A 16186-nucleotide genomic window follows, 5' to 3' on the forward strand; every position below is an offset into this window, starting at 1 on the left:
GTATTTTCTCTATCTCTAAGATAATTTATTTAAATTTTGAATATAAGTCTTGATTTATCATATTTTTATTTAGAGCCTCGCTGAATTCATCCTTTTTTATTAGGAGTACACATTTTATGCTGATGACTCGCGGTGTTTGTCTTGAGAAAATGGTAAACATCACGTCGAAGTATAGTTATGGTTAAAGGGTTCTTGTTTGTTCGCATGATAAACATAAAAATTGGTATACTTTACTTCAGGTCAATATCTTTTTACTCAATGCATTTGTCTACGACAAATGCATCGATGAAATATGCTTTAATTTACAAATAAATCAAGTAATGCTCCTGGCTAATGTTGCTAAACTATTTACCATTTGATTCTTTAGATTCTCCCTTCTTGAGAATGACACTCTTGTAAATGAAAATGAGAAGAATTAATATTTATGAAACACTGAGTCGAGTTTTAATAATTTGCAATTTGAAGGAGACCAAGTATGACGAGGGGAAAGTATAAAGCCATGAAAGATTAGAAAAAAGAAACATAAAAATGTTCAAGTTCCGGACTTTAGAAGTTGGTGGTTTCTTGTCTCATAGGGAGAATCTCAGGTTTCGCTGTCGCTCTCTCCCTCTCCTGAGCAGAGGAATGGGGTTAGTTTCCTGTCCAGCTGATACAATCTGGTGTGGTTTATGCAAGAAGCATTTTACAACAACGTTAAGTATAGTAAAGCTGAAATCCTCTCTAACACTTTAGTATAGTGCAGGTTAAAGTTCTTGTCGACCTCATACAAGCTTTTGTATATTTTCCATAAATATATATCACAGTCTGAGGAAAATTCGTTTAGTATGAAATTTTGCTTCCATACCAAGATTAACCAAAACAATTACCATCAAACCGTTTACATTTTCTCATTAATGCTTGAACCACAAATTTTCTACTTTACTAAATTTCATTGAAAAGACAAATGTTTACACTCGAAAGGTAAACTATACATAGTAGGCCAGTGAAAAGCGTCCAATACACGGAAACATACCCACAACTAACTACATGTATATGTAGTTCTAAACACATCTAAACTTTGAGAAAAAAATACACAAACATTTTTTTAAAAGTTAAAATTATTCCTCAGTAAAAAAAGTGCTTGAATGTAGTTTCGAGAGTCTCAATCTCAAGCAGGTTCAAGAAAAGATCATTTTCTATATATAACAATTTTTCACACGAGTAAATCTTTGTTGCACAAATCTGTCGGAGTGGATATCTCTATTGAGGAGAGTAGCGTTAGGAAGAGATTTGTGAAAAAGATAGTATCCCCTCGGAGAAGGAAAGAAACAAACAGATGGGTCATAAAAGAAACGATAGAGCGAACTCTACTTGTTCTCCTCCTTTGCCCTAAGTATTTCTTCTCAAATAACGAGTGATGACTTTTCGTATAAAAAGGAGAGCAAAAACTCCTGAAGAATGTGCAAAAGAGCAAATTGTCGCTTAGAAAAAAGGAGAGCTTTCTTTCCTGCGACAAAAGCTATTGGAGTAAACTCGTTCTTCGAGTCGAACGATTCTTTTCTGGATCAAGTCGTCCACTATATTAATGACTGGGGGACCGCACTGATTATCCAGTGAGACAACCAAACCCCTAAACTAAACGAAGCCTTTTACATCGACAGAAAATTGATTGCACTCAAAAGCATTCAAAAGCACTTTAGCAATAATAAGATCTTAAATTCAAACTTTCGATCAAAGATGCCATCATCTTCTACGAAAGAACCTTAATTTTTTAAATGGCCAAACATTAAACAAATGTTTAAACAAACAAACATTATCATATATTAAAATTTAAATACCCGATTTCTTTAATACCAAATAAAAGTTCTTGCACACTTTTGAAAATTCCTCTTCTTTATTTGTAAAATTTCGTTCGATGAAATTCCACTAAACCTAAATTCGAATTATTTCAATTAGTGAAAGTTTTAAATTACTGAAATTTGTGGTATTCATATAATTTTTCAATAAAATTCAACAAATTTAAATGAAACATGGGGCAAACGTTGAATTCAAAGGGAAATAAAGATAATTATTTAATTGTACATTACATACATTTCAAAGTATTGGAATTTTTCGATTGTAAGGCAGTAAGAAAAACACGAAACATGTTTGTGTTTTTTAGCGATGATGATTCTCGATGCATTTGTTGACGTAGGCATTCATTCTTTTGATTTCAGAGCCTTGCGAGAAAACATATTGTGCTTGGGGGGCAACATGCGTCGTTTCCGAGAGTGGTCGAGCTTCGTGTCTTTGTCCAATGGACTGTTCTTCGACGCCAGCACCTGTTTGTGGTAACGACGATGTCACATATACCAACCAATGTCATCTGCGTCAGACAAGTTGTCACAATATGAAAAACAATAGGGTGAAGCATCAAGGCCCTTGTGGTAAGTCCATTTTTATTAAAATTAATCTTTCGAGGGAAAAAATAATTATTAATAATAATAATTATTATTACGTTCTGTCGTATTTGAATTGAAACGTCAATGTAAGCAATGTCTGCCTTTGATTTCTAGTTGCTAGAAGTTCCATTAAAAACTAAAATAAGGGTTTATGTGCATTGTAAGTAGTTTTTCTTCTTTTGTAATATAAAAATAAAGAAGAAACCATGTAGTATATAAAAAAGTACGAAGGAAGATTGCATGTGAGGATTGAAGCGATCAAAAATAGGAAACAATTTCTCTTCAGAAATTGTATTGAAGTTGTCCACGAGAAAAAACAGCTTTATATATACGATAAGGAAAAAACAAAATATAATTTTGATACTTGGCTGATGTTAAGGAACTATACTGATACATAGATTTTTGCAAAGATTTTTAAGTTCGAAAGCAAAAGAGAATACCACTGATAATATATACGCAGTTAAAGCTGTATGAACCAGGTCTACCTTCTATTTCATCCCTTTTTTTCTTTCAATTTCTTTTTACATCCCTTCATCTTCTCCACAACCTTCCCATCCTCACACTCACACTCACACTCACATGCGAACGAAACAGATACTAGAAAAGTGATCTTTTATTCAAGTGAAATGTTCGGTTAGTTTTCCATCGCTTCTAGACTATAGTCGAATACTTCGGGGATTGAACTCTCCCCCCCCCCCCATTTTCCCCTGTGTGGTTTGAACGACTGGTCTATCGCTAATTTAAATTTCACCCAATGCAGTGGGACTTTTCTCATTTTATCGGATTTTATAATAAATTTACCAACATTAAATAAATTTGTCAAAACAATGCAAAACAATTGAAAAATTTATTTAAAATATTGCATCTTTTAGGTAGAATCTTTTGTTTTAAAAAATAGTAAACTTTTTTCTGGACCTTTTAAAGTGCTTCTAGCACATGGATTATAAAAGAGTCTAAATTCGTGCTAAATCCAAGGAAATGGAGAATTTGATCTGCCTGTAAAATATTAAGTTATACTTTCATCCACGTTTCTCATTCTTCCTCAAACAACTCGCGAAGAAAAGACAGAGAGTGGCTTGCTTTAATATTAACGCTACTCGAAAAATGCAAGCAAGTTTCCGTGTCTGCTATTCTTAAACTTCAATAAAGCAAACGTCTGAAACGAACTTTGTGAATCTGGAACATTTCTCTCATTTTAAACTGATGATTATTACTTTGCCTGAAAAAAAAGAGGAAACAAAATATATTTCATTACTTATTATATATATTGTAAAATATAAGTTTTACCTTCTTTCAATTTTTTTACTTGCATATCTCATTAAAAGTTTTCTTAACAATGCCTATTGTTCAACGAAGAAGAATAATAAGATAATTAATAAGATAATAAGATAATAAGATAATTAAAAAGTTACGCTCCTTATTCTTAAAAATAAAGAAAAATGTTGAAAATCTTATTTAATTAGATACAGTTTATTAATATTTTTCATCAATAATTGTATTATGTATATGCAAAAAATGAGAATAAGGAGAAAAAATATTGGCTTCTTCGAGAACGAAAAGATGAAAAAAAATAACTAAAAAAGACTCCAACGAAAGTGACTTATATTAATCTGGCGACAAAATCAGTGTCAGGTATTGACAAAGCTTCCAAACACCTGAAAAAAGTCCTGGCTGCCGTTAATGGAGCAACAATGGTTGCGGCTATCATTGGCAACGACGTGATCATCCCAAGCCTCTCTCAATAGTTGTCCAATATTTGTTGTCATTATTGCGTCACTATTGACTTCATTGCTTCTCAATATTGGATCATCAATGAGCCAATGGCTTTTCTATTGGGATATTAATAAATGAACGAGAAACGTCCAGAGATATTTTAATTTAAAGTTCTATTTAATTTAATAAATGATTAGGAATTCTCTCTAAAAGAGTACGTCAGTCTCCTATGATACGATGTAATTAACTTAATCAGAGACTATCATGGCAGTTCATTACACCTAAAGGCAACTTGCTAGAGCAGCGCTCAGCAAGAACAAGTTTTATCTCACTTATGCCGATGATAAATTACAAGTGGCCTTCCGGCGTGCTATCAAAATTGAATTTCCCGCTCACGTCCCTCTGAGACACTTCACAGCAAACTTTTCAGCTCGCGAAGCGTTTGATTTAATCGATTATGTCACGTCTTGACGCTCAGATTTCAAAGCGAATATAAATTATGCGCACAGTATGTATAAATAAACATTGAAAAGAAGAAAACTAGAAAACTATTAAAATTATGATTGGTAAAACGAAAGTGCTTCCGTAAATTTTAATCCAAATGTAGAATTCTTTTAGTATGACTGTGTGGGTGCAAATGTTGAGAATACAAAAGCCAATATTTCCCTAGTAGAAATTTGTCATAGTATCTTTAAGGGCACTGGACAGTTCCACTGGAAAATTTCGAGGCACTTTACAGTTAAACTGGCTAAAAACTATAAAGTGATGTCACGCTAATTTCTTCAAGTTATTGTCCAGTCAAATTTTACAGTTTCTGATCATCAGTCCTGTAGAAAAACTATACAAAATAATTCACTTGGAAATGTCAAAACTTTCTTTATATTGACGTTACGTATTAAACACGTACAAATTTGAAAATATAACGTTAAATTTTTTTGTCAACAAATTAAATAAATTAAAATTTTACGAAACTATATTTTTACTGTTGGTGTATCTATTGTTCCGTATAATAAATGATTTATAATAAATTATCTGTAAAATTATTTTTAAATAACTACATAATTAAAAAAAAATATAAAAATTACTGATTCTTGAACACATGTCATTTTTTTACATTAAACAACATTCACTTTTTCCTTTAATTAAGCACAACACTGAAATAAATATTATTATTTTATCACACTACAAACTTATAAGTAAACCCTAATATGAAGAATTAATTCAGTTCAAACGAAAAATATCTAGCGGTTTCGGGGAGCGAACTCGGGTCACACTGGGACGAAATACCTAAACGCACGCTTTACGCATCACGGCCGTTCTAGTCGATGGACGATTCCGGAAAAATAAGAACCATACTCTACCGGCAGGTAAAGCAGTTCCCTTTTTCATCTTTTCTAGCTCAACTGGCGAATTACTGGACAGCTACTGCATAACACTCTAAAGTTGAACTTATTGATTATTACTGTATAGAAGTTCTGTCTGTCCAGTTATTCTCATGGTACTGTCTAGGCGTTCCGTGAAATTATGTTTCAAAGTTTGTCGTGGCGTTAGCGCTACCGTCAGTCCAGCAACTGAACAGTGTTGTGTAGACATTTTCCATAAATACATCAGAGTATACACTGAAAGAAATAATTCGCGGGTGTAACTAGAATTATGTCTATTTTTTCCGTAAGGAATTAGTAATAAATTGTTACTGTCTACTGTCATTAATTATAGACAGTTCTGTTATTCAGATCGGAGAGCTATACATATGTCAACGTCAATTCATCAATGTAAAACATAACCTCACTTTATTGGACCAATTCTAACTTTTTGTATGTAACAGGTTTGTTAAATTAATATTTATACATATAATAAGAGTATATAATCTTGAAAAGAAATTGTCTTCTGAATTTAAAAAATTAGTTATTTTAATTAACTCAATTAATTGAAGCGAATTTTAAAAAAATTTTTTTTTTCTAAAGGAATTGTCATTAAAAATAAATTTTGATTGAAAAGAAATTTTTATTATTAAATCAAAATTTTAATATTAAATAATTTAAAAAATTTGTTATTTAGTTGTCAACAGTAAAATAAAAGAACAAAATTAAAATTATAAAAACTATAAACTGTAAAACCAAAAGATTTATTTTATAGAAAATATTTCGAAAATGTCAATACACAACTGTTTAGTTACTGAAACTGGCGGTAGCGCTAACGCCACGACAAACTTTGGAACATCATTTCTCGGAACGCCTCGACAGTGCCATGAAAATAACTGTACAGGACTTCTATGCAGTAATAATCAAGTTCAACTTTATATTTTCTTTAACAGTGTTATGCAGTAGCTGTCTAGTAATTCGCCAGTTAAGCTAGATTAAACTTCCATGACTAAAACTGTACAGTAACTTGAATAAATCTAGTCATGCCACGACAAATTTCTACTAGGGTTACATATCAAATAATAAATGATTCCTTTCAATGTTCTTTGGAAACGTAAAATTTGTTTGAATTTCAGATAAAAAATAGGGAACTCTTGCCAATATAAATGTAAGGTGTCTATAATATTTGAGGAATACAATAGACGTTCGAGGAACGTGGAATCGAATACACGAGGAGCGCTGTGGGTTTAGGGAAGGAGATGTTGTTTCCATGCATACATTAGGCAAACTGAGGCAAACTGGCAAACTGAGCTGAGTGCGGTTGGGTTCCTTAGTTTCTAAAGCTCCGCATGTACAATGTCACGTGGCAGAAACACGTTGGCCATTTCGTTCACGCAGTGGTATCACGCAGAGCTTCATATTTCCTCAAACAATATTCCATAAATTATACTGCACATCTGAAAATGTATTTTTTTCATTTATTTCCATTAAACAAAAATCAATAGGTGAGAGTCTTGATTCAATAAATAATTTAAATATCCTCAGAAAATGTGGGAATAATAATAAGCTTAGTACAATTTTCTAGGGGTAAAATTTATCTCTCTGAACATAGTAAAGAAAAAAAGCATCAAGAGAAACTGGATAAAATAAAAAGTTAATTTCTTCGTTTCCATATAGCTAGCTAGCGGCCAACCAAATATTATAATACAGGACCGACTCCAGGAAATAGAACCCAGCTGGAAATCCTTGAGATATTGGATCTCGTGTAGTAACGTACATGCACAAACTTTAAAGCACGTTCTTTGGAAGAGACTCGGTTTCATGTTTGAGATTCCGTATTCTCCCATTGATTTTTTGAATTCAAGATAAACAAGTAAAAATAAGATTTCAAAATTTTATTAAATTTTATTTTATCAATTTCCCTTATCAATATTTTTCTTCTTGGAAAATTAAATTTTAATAATGTATGATTTCTCTATTTATAATAATTATTCACATGAAAATAATTCTTTTTTTATCGCATCCAATTTGACTCATTTGATTTTCATAATTTGAGAGATTATCGGGATCGGATAATACGTTTGTATGGTTTTATGCCCAATTGCCATCGGGAGTACTAATGCAGTAATTTTGCAACAGTTTAGTAAATTCAAAGCCAAATATGTACATCCATATTTTCCAGTAACTAATTAAAACGTCAAATGTGTTTTTTAATTGCAAACAGGATGTACATTTTAATAAATTGGTTTCACGTCCCCGAGGGAGAGTATAATTAATGGTACAAAGTAATTATTTACATTTTGATAAATTTTCTTATATTTATTTCTATTGCCGTGAAATAATTTATTTTTTCAAATGGTTTCTTTCTGTTTACAAGTTTCAAAATTCATGTAATTAATATTCATGTATGTAAATTTTATACCAAATATAAGCACTTGAATGAATGTGAAAATATTTTTTTGTTCACTTCTCTTCAACAATCGTCTTTATGTTTTAAAAGAAAGAAAAATGGAAAATTTCATGGTAGTAAGACTGTTCAAGAGCAGACAGGGTGGCCAGGATGAATAGCAATTATCCTTTGATCCCAGGCCAAATGCGAACTCCAGGCAACGTCGATGAAAAATTTTACTTTAAAGAGAAATAAAAATTACCTCTTTTTGTTATTATCTTACATCTGAAAAGACTCATATTACCATTTTTAAATTTAATTTTTCAAATATTTATTTAAAAACAAAATTGAATATTGAATGTATATAAAAGTAGTGTGAAAGAAAATTGTGTGATAGTTGGCTCCTTTTTGAAAATTACTAATCGAGTGATAGACAGCCGTGGATTTTTTTTAATTTGTAAACTTTTCTTGTAAGGGACGTGAAAACAAATATAAAAGAAATAAAAGAAGAAAGTGTGGAGCACAGAGGAAACGGAAATTGGCCATGACAGGTATTAAAACATTTGTCAGCCCAGGAATACGGTGTACACACTTATTAGTGCTCACCTCTATGCATGGCTTCGAGCCAACTAGTTGCAAGTCCGACTTGCATACTTAATATTTTGTTCAGCTATTTCTTACATCATGCTGTACGCTTTTCCGCATCTCCGTGGAATCTAGTCCCGCGCGGCTATACTACAGTTGTATTTTTGTTTCTTGTTGTTGTAATATTTATTAGTTAAAATTTAAAATAAACTTTTTTAAATTTAAACAATTAAAACATCGGAAAAAAATCAAAAAATATATCAATCAATTTGATTAAAAAATATGAAGAATTTTAGAAAAATTAAAAATGATTGCAGAAATTCAATTATTATTTTCAAAAGTAATAAAATTTTTCTAAAAAATCCAATTATGTTGAAAAAATTTTTTAAATTCTCGTCAAATTTTCAATTATCTTTAAAAATATAATAAAATTCTTCTCCAAAATTCAATTATTTTCAAAAATTTTAATAAAATTCTTGGTAAAATTTCAATTAATTTAAAAAATTTTCTTCAATTCAATGATTTTAATACATGTACTATTTTAATAAAATTTTTCACAAGAATTAAATTATTACGACAAAATTTTAAAAACATTCTACGCAAACAATTAATTATTTTCATAAATAATTAAAATTTCACAGGAATTCAATTTTTTTACAAATTTTTTATAAATTTCTTTGCATTTGTTGATAAAAGTCTTTAATAGAATTGAATTTTATGAAACATTCAATTACTAAATAAATAATTTATTTTTATATTTAAATAATTGAATTCTAGTAGAATTTTCTAATAAAAATTGGTTTAAAAATTAATTTTAGTTCAAATTTTAGATAATAATTGAATATTAAAAGCAATGTAGTGTGAATTTTTTTTAGAAATAATTGAATTTTGAAACTAATTTTTTTGAAAAAGTTTAATTGAATTATTTTTTTTTATTATTTGAAGTTTTTATTTTCTACACAGGAAAAAAAAGTCTGACTACGTTTACACCTTAAATTCAGCCTCAAAAAGAGGCTGAAAGTAAGACTTTTTTTTAGTGTGTAATATACCTATATTTAATTGAAGAATTTACGAATAATTGAAATTTCGTAAAATTGAATATTGTAAACAAATGGATTTGAAAATTGCTAAAGAACTTTTTCGAAAATTATTAAGAATAGTTGATTTTAAAGAAAAATTTTGATTTTAAAAACAATTGGTCCGTAATTTTTTAATTCTAAGAAATAATTTGAATTTAAAAACAATTGGTACTAAAATGTTAAACTAAAATGTTCTTTTTTCTTTGATTTCTGTTTTAATTCTTATAATTGTTTTCTCAGCCGCTTTTAAAAACTTCTTTCCTCTTATCTTTAAACGTTTTTGAGTATTTTCTTTTCCTCCCACAATTCGCTTTTTTGATATTTTACCTGCTTTAATTTCGTCGAGTGTTTTCGTTTCATCACATTTCTTTTTATAATTTACAAAAATTCCCTTTCTTAACCTTTGAATTGTTTCCTTAAATATCGTGTTTGTGAATGGAATGTGATTCAGTCCAATTTTAAGGTGACATGAGGCAAACGATACAAAACATTGCTTTTTCATGATTTCTTCTTTTCCTATTTTCACCTTTTTCTTCTCTGCTCTTCTTTGCATAATTTTCAAAATTTCCAATTTCTCTCTTATAATTAATATACCATTTTGTTCAGCATTAAAAGCCTCCCTCTCGTCTTTCATGTCTCGCCTTCTTTTTTTCTCATTAAAATATTCACTTCTTTCTTTCCGTTTACTTCGATTCCTTTTATTCCTTTTCTCACTCTTCTCACTTTCTTTTTTGTCTGCTTTTTCATTTTCTTTGTCATCTTATCTTTTAATTTCATAAAAAAATATTTTGGCCAGTGATCGTGGATAGTTTTTGAAATTTTTCATATACTTTTGCGAATTGTTTTTAAAGTCCTGTTTCTTAGATATAAAAGAATAATTGGCAAAAATGGTCATTTTTATTAAAAGAGTAAGAATACAACAGTTTTTTTAACTCTTCATCATTACATATTGAATTCAATGTAATTTTAATTGTCCGCATAGTTGTTTTGTTCTTTGTGAATTTTTGGGGTCAGGGCAGTTATTCTTTTTACTACCACCAACGTCAGCGGGAGCAGCAGCACTAGTACTAGCTTATTTAGCGTTTAATTGAAATTTTTTCTCCTGTTAGGGACCATCCATACATTACGTCACGCTCTAACGGGGAGGGGGATCTGTCGAATTGTGACAGATCGGGTTAAATTTGAAATTTTACAAAGTAAAAAGTGAGGGAGGGTCGAAAATAGTAATAATAAAAATTAAATAAAAGGCTTGTTAGTTTTTCCCTTTATTAAAAAGGTGAAATACGTGGGGAAATTGCTGCTATTATATTGCGTAAAATGCAAAAAAACACAGAAAGTGTTACATTGGTGATCCCGACAAATTGTACCCGACACGCAATACAAGTTTGAGTGAATCGTTCTTTTTTCACCATGGATCTTGCGCACGGTTAGGTAAACTCGAATAAACCACCGCAATTTCCGGTACGTGGTCGAAATTGCAGCTCACACTGCATGTATATGTGTAAAACATACTCTTGTTTTTTCTCTATGCTTTGTGCTCATAAATGTAGGTAGGTATAGAGAAAACTAAGGGCGAATTTTCAAATGTTTACCCACATTTTAATTAATTATTTACGTGAATCTGTGTAATTAATTTATCCATCAAAATCTACTCAAGAAACTTGGATAGAAATTTTTCTACAATTAATTTAATATGCTTTTATCGAAAAAAGAAGTCGAAAAATGGAAATTAATTAAATCCCTCGATTCTATCATTAAAATCTGGTAAAGTTTTATGTCCCAAGGAAATCCGTTAGTGATTTGTCGTTATCGAAGCGAAATAAAAATTCTTGAGCCTCCTAAAGCGTTTCCTCTGCTGAGAGTTACTTTAAGACTTCTTTTTTAAAGTTTTGGTAATACAGACACTTTCGCTGAGGATGTAGACTACGACGACTACGACGACGACGACGGCGACGAGCACTAACCCCAGTGGGAACTTCGACTTGCCATGAACTGACGCAAAAAAGCTTTATCTCCCGTGACCTGGATTTTTTATTTTAACGTGGTGCACTCTCGCTCTACCGGGCCACTTTAACTCGGAAACTAATTACAGTTGAGGCGTGAAAGAGTTTTTGCACCTTATAGAAGGGAGACTGGATCGAAGGAGGGGGATGAAGGAGTGTATAGCAAGTTCCACCTACCTATCATTGTATTAACGAAAAAAACTCAAACTTTACTAAACCTTTCTTATCAGCGTCACGGAGAAAGTATATTCTCGATAAATTTACTTTTTTTCTTTATAACCTGCATTATGAATAAAACTCAAAGTAATTAATCTTAAATTAGGTATTTGCTTTCTCTCAATGTGTCTAAGAAGTTGAATAAATAATTTGTTAACTGTTTACTAATTTAAAAAATGCCTAATATAAAAATTTAACGAGTCAATTAAATAATATGTATATTTAGAGTCGATTATCCAATTTCGGGTTTGTTTTCATCAAATTGGAGCTTTTTCCGAAACACAAAAGTACTCGGAAGTTTTTTTAAATTTATTTCCGATTCAGAAAAAATTTGTTTTTTAAAAAACTACTATGGTCTTGACAATTTTTTAAAATAATTTTTGAAGTCGATTATCAAATTTGAGCTTTTTTATTAAATTGGAGTTGTTTTTACTAAAGGAAAGCTTTTTCCGAAACGGTGGTACTTAAACCTTATTTAGAATTTATTTCCGATTTAGAAAAAAATTTGTTCCTGAAAAACGACTATGGTCATGACAATTTATTTAGATAATTTTTGAGTCAAATATCGAAATTGGGATTTTTTGCATCAAATTGGAGCTTTTTTCTAAAGAAAAGCTTTTTCTGAAACACGGTGGTACTTAGACCTTTTTGAGAATTTATTTCCGATTAAGAAAAAAATTTGTTCTTGAAAACCGACCCTGGTTTTGATAATTTTTTTTAACAATTTTTGGAGGCGACTATCAAATTCGAGCTTTTTTAATAAAAAAAAGAGCTTTTTCCGAATAAATTACAAGAAAGCTTATTATAAGACTATAATATCATAATAGAAATGTTAAAATTATATTAAAATAAAGAAATTAAAGAATTTTCATGGAATCTCCACGGAAATTCCATGGAAAAGATCTATGAAATTTTGAGGGGGTTATTTAGGGGAGAAAGTGAATCTTCATTTAAGATCAGGTTAAAATTCAACATTAACTGCCTTAGAAATGTTGCATCTTACTTTGAGACTGCCTTGCAGACTGAAAATAAGACTGTCACTTGCATATATGCGCGGATAAGAAAATGATAAATTGTCATCAAGTTATAAGAATGATAAACTTTAACGATTGCACTTTTTATGGATGCAACCGCGAAAAGGCAATTTGGAATCGTTTCAATGCATTTATGACGCAATAAAAATAACGACATGGGAATGTTCTGCAGTATTCAGGGACGCACGTCCCTGGAACAGGCTGGAAAGTGGACTTCCTGGCAGTAGTCTGCCTAAGTACCCTCTGCTGCCATGCCGGGTCAGGCATTACGGATTTAAATTCCGTGCGAAGAGAACATCGTCGAAGAGAACTACTTTTCACCAAGATTCGGCACGCTTTGCAAATCTCTTTCCTTTCAACTTTTTCGCCGATTGTGCGATAAGAATTTTCAACTCTCAAATTCAGTTCACTAAACACCCACACCCACACACACACACCCACACACTAAAAGAATTACATTAATCTCTCATATTCCCTTGGTGCTCATTCCAAACATTTCAAATATTCAAATGCTTTTAAGCTGTTTGAAAATTATTTATAAAACAATTTGATTTAGTGACATTATTATATATAAATGTCAACAAGTTTCACTAAAATTGTCAAACTCTTATATAATTTGAATAGAAAAATTTACTCTATTGATAAGAGCCAACCAAATCAAGTATATATAGTGATAAACAAAGTTTTATTGTTTAACTTTAGTGAAAATTTCACTGAAAACAATCCATGATATTTCAGAGAAACAATGAAAGTTCTGGGTGACGCTATTCATATCCCTTTTCTGGTTATTTCACCAGTGAAATCTCCCTGATTTCAATTTACAAAGCTGATAACGGTGATTCCATCAAGTGTTCAAACTGAATAACTGAGCCATAGACAAAAGATATTTATCGGCGTAGTGTAATTCACTAACATAAATTTCATTTTATAATTGATTTGGTCAAAATGGTATAGAAAAACGTTAGTCACTTTTATTTATTTTGTTAAATGAAAGTATTTTTAATTTTTTATGAACCTAAATAATTGAATTGTATTTAAGTTAGTAAAATTTTCAAAAAAAAAACGATACCTATGTACTCTATTATCAGATTTATTTTTGAAAAATTGTGTCACTCCAACTGCAAGCACTCTACTAGAATTATATATTTTTCGTGTTCGCTCGAAATTGGCTTTGTAAAAGTATTTTCGACGTAGGCATTAAAGAAATCTTTCGTTTGGAGAAAAATTTGGATCTTTTTTGAGAGCGGTTTTCCATAAGCATAGTCGTAATGGAAAAACAGTGTGGGAGGATGGGGAATGTAGGTTTGCTGGATGAAGAGAAAGAGAGAGAAAGAAAGAAGAAATTACACAACCACGCTTCCGAGTAAACCTGAATCAGACAGGAAGGCGTATCACATGGATTCCTCCGCGATTGCGATTGAGCTAAACTGGATTAAACCAATCTTCCGGGGATTTAAATAATTGAAATAAACTATATGGCCGACATAGATCGAAAGGGTTGCCTCGGAATTACGTTTGCGTCGGTATTACCTCGAAAGAGTCGAATTGTCGCGCTGTGCATTTTTCTTCATTGCATATTACTATGCATGCCTCATCACAGCGGGGATGCGGATTAAATCGACGTATTCCATTTTTTTTAAGTTAAGTAAATGTTAAGGGGGATTGAGGGCGGAGCAGGGCTCAAACTTGGTCTGTAACTCCCGTAGAAGTCCGTAAAATTCCGTTTTTTTTAAAAGGTCCGTAAAGTCCGTAATTTCATTCAAAAAGGTTAAGTTAAAAATTCTTGAAAATAATAATTGAATTGTAAATAATTTTATCACTCATTTTTAATTATCATAAAACATGAAGATTTTAATTCATGTTTTATAGTTATGAAAAATTTAATTTCTAGTTTTAAGTAAAATGTTCTCTAATTTGACTCGGACTGGTTTTATTTTTTGTCAGTAATTGGTCTGTAATTTTTTAAATTTATTTATAATATTCATACCAAAACTTAAAAAATATTTGAAATATTCTTAACGCACACAGGGATCGATCATCTCAACCCGACGCACTTAAAAGCCTATCTTCAATCAATTAAGCTTCAATCAGTCTTCAATCAAACAAGCTGTATAATGGAATCAATAATTTCTGTATTTAATTTTAAAGTAAATACCATTTGATATCAATAAATATTTAATAATCATTTTTAAATTCAATAAAATTGTTCTCTTAAATGTTTTAGAAAATGTAAATTTTTGTGCATAATATTTTAAATAATGAAAAAAAGATTTAAAAATTTATATATGGTAATTTTATTGAATAAAATCAGGCGAGAAACTGAAGTGTATTAATAAATTAATTTCTAAATATTTATTCAAAAATAAAGTGATTTAAATTGCCAAAAAATAACAGTATTGAGGATTTTTCGAGGTCATAAGTTTAATTTTCTAAATAATTAATAGAACTTTATGCTTAAAAAAGTAAATTTTTAAATATCCATTCCATGAGGATTAAAATGCTTTATTGGTTGTCCACATTTGGAGTATATATTTTCAAAGTGATTGACTGTAAAAAATGTACATTTGTAACTGTTGTTGATACGACTTTTTGAAGTGCAATTGATAATTACAAAAGTGATGATGAGATCGGATTTAGCAGATTCGTATTTGAAATGTAAAATATCTGTAAAAAATGTATTTTTTATTTCAATTCAAACAATTATTTATTTGTTTAACTTTAAACATATATCAGTTGGATTTGTTTTATTTCAATTGTTTAAAAAATTGTTAAATACTATTATAAAAATCATTTGTCTTCAATTCAAAAATATTGCAGATGATTCTTGGTATTGTCGATCGATTAATTGAGGATATCATATAAAGAAGATCTGAAACTTATTTATAAAACTGAATATGAATAAGACGAACAATATAAGCGTAAAATAGTGAGAAATTTGCAGGCCGTGTGAGACCGTGGTTGCTGATCTACTCCTTTTTCTTGAAATGCGACGAGAATTAAACTGAATTTGTGAAGCGTCCCTCTGGTACCATGACTGTCGGAAATTCCGCCGTGATTCTGCTCCACTTCCGGCACCAATGATTCTGTTCTAGCGGAAACCACTGGTGAATATTGGTGCCGCTTCATCGCGTGCATGATATCTACACTTGCGAGTCTATATTTCCATGTGCGAGATGTAAATATCGAACATTCATTTGCACTTTTATAAATTTATATTTCCGATTGTGACAAGCGTCAGGTATTTTTTATACGTGCCCAAAATGAAGAAATACACGATTTTTTTTAATAATTTTATACTATTCAGTAAATAACAAAAAATATTGTCGTGCAAAAATGTACCAGAGGATTTCTGACTTGTAATGGAAAAATATGGGAATAGTTAAAAA

At 30.6% G+C, this 16186-nt stretch overlaps 1 protein-coding gene across 10 annotated transcripts in view; it reads left to right on the forward strand.

Annotated features, from left to right (window-relative positions):
• Window positions 1–16186, forward strand: part of LOC122512123 (agrin-like) — a 196109-nt gene that overhangs the window by 136010 nt on the left and 43913 nt on the right. For all 10 annotated transcript variants that reach the window (XM_043627784.1, XM_043627777.1, XM_043627782.1 and 7 more), the window contains one exon: window positions 2196–2405. In XM_043627784.1, coding sequence (XP_043483719.1) covers window positions 2196–2405 — 210 coding nt within the window. The remainder of the gene's footprint in view (window positions 1–2195; window positions 2406–16186) is intronic.

This window comes from Leptopilina heterotoma, unplaced genomic scaffold (genome assembly GCF_015476425.1).
Source record: "Leptopilina heterotoma isolate Lh14 unplaced genomic scaffold, ASM1547642v1 Lhet_95, whole genome shotgun sequence".
Taxonomy (NCBI): domain Eukaryota; kingdom Metazoa; phylum Arthropoda; class Insecta; order Hymenoptera; family Figitidae; genus Leptopilina; species Leptopilina heterotoma.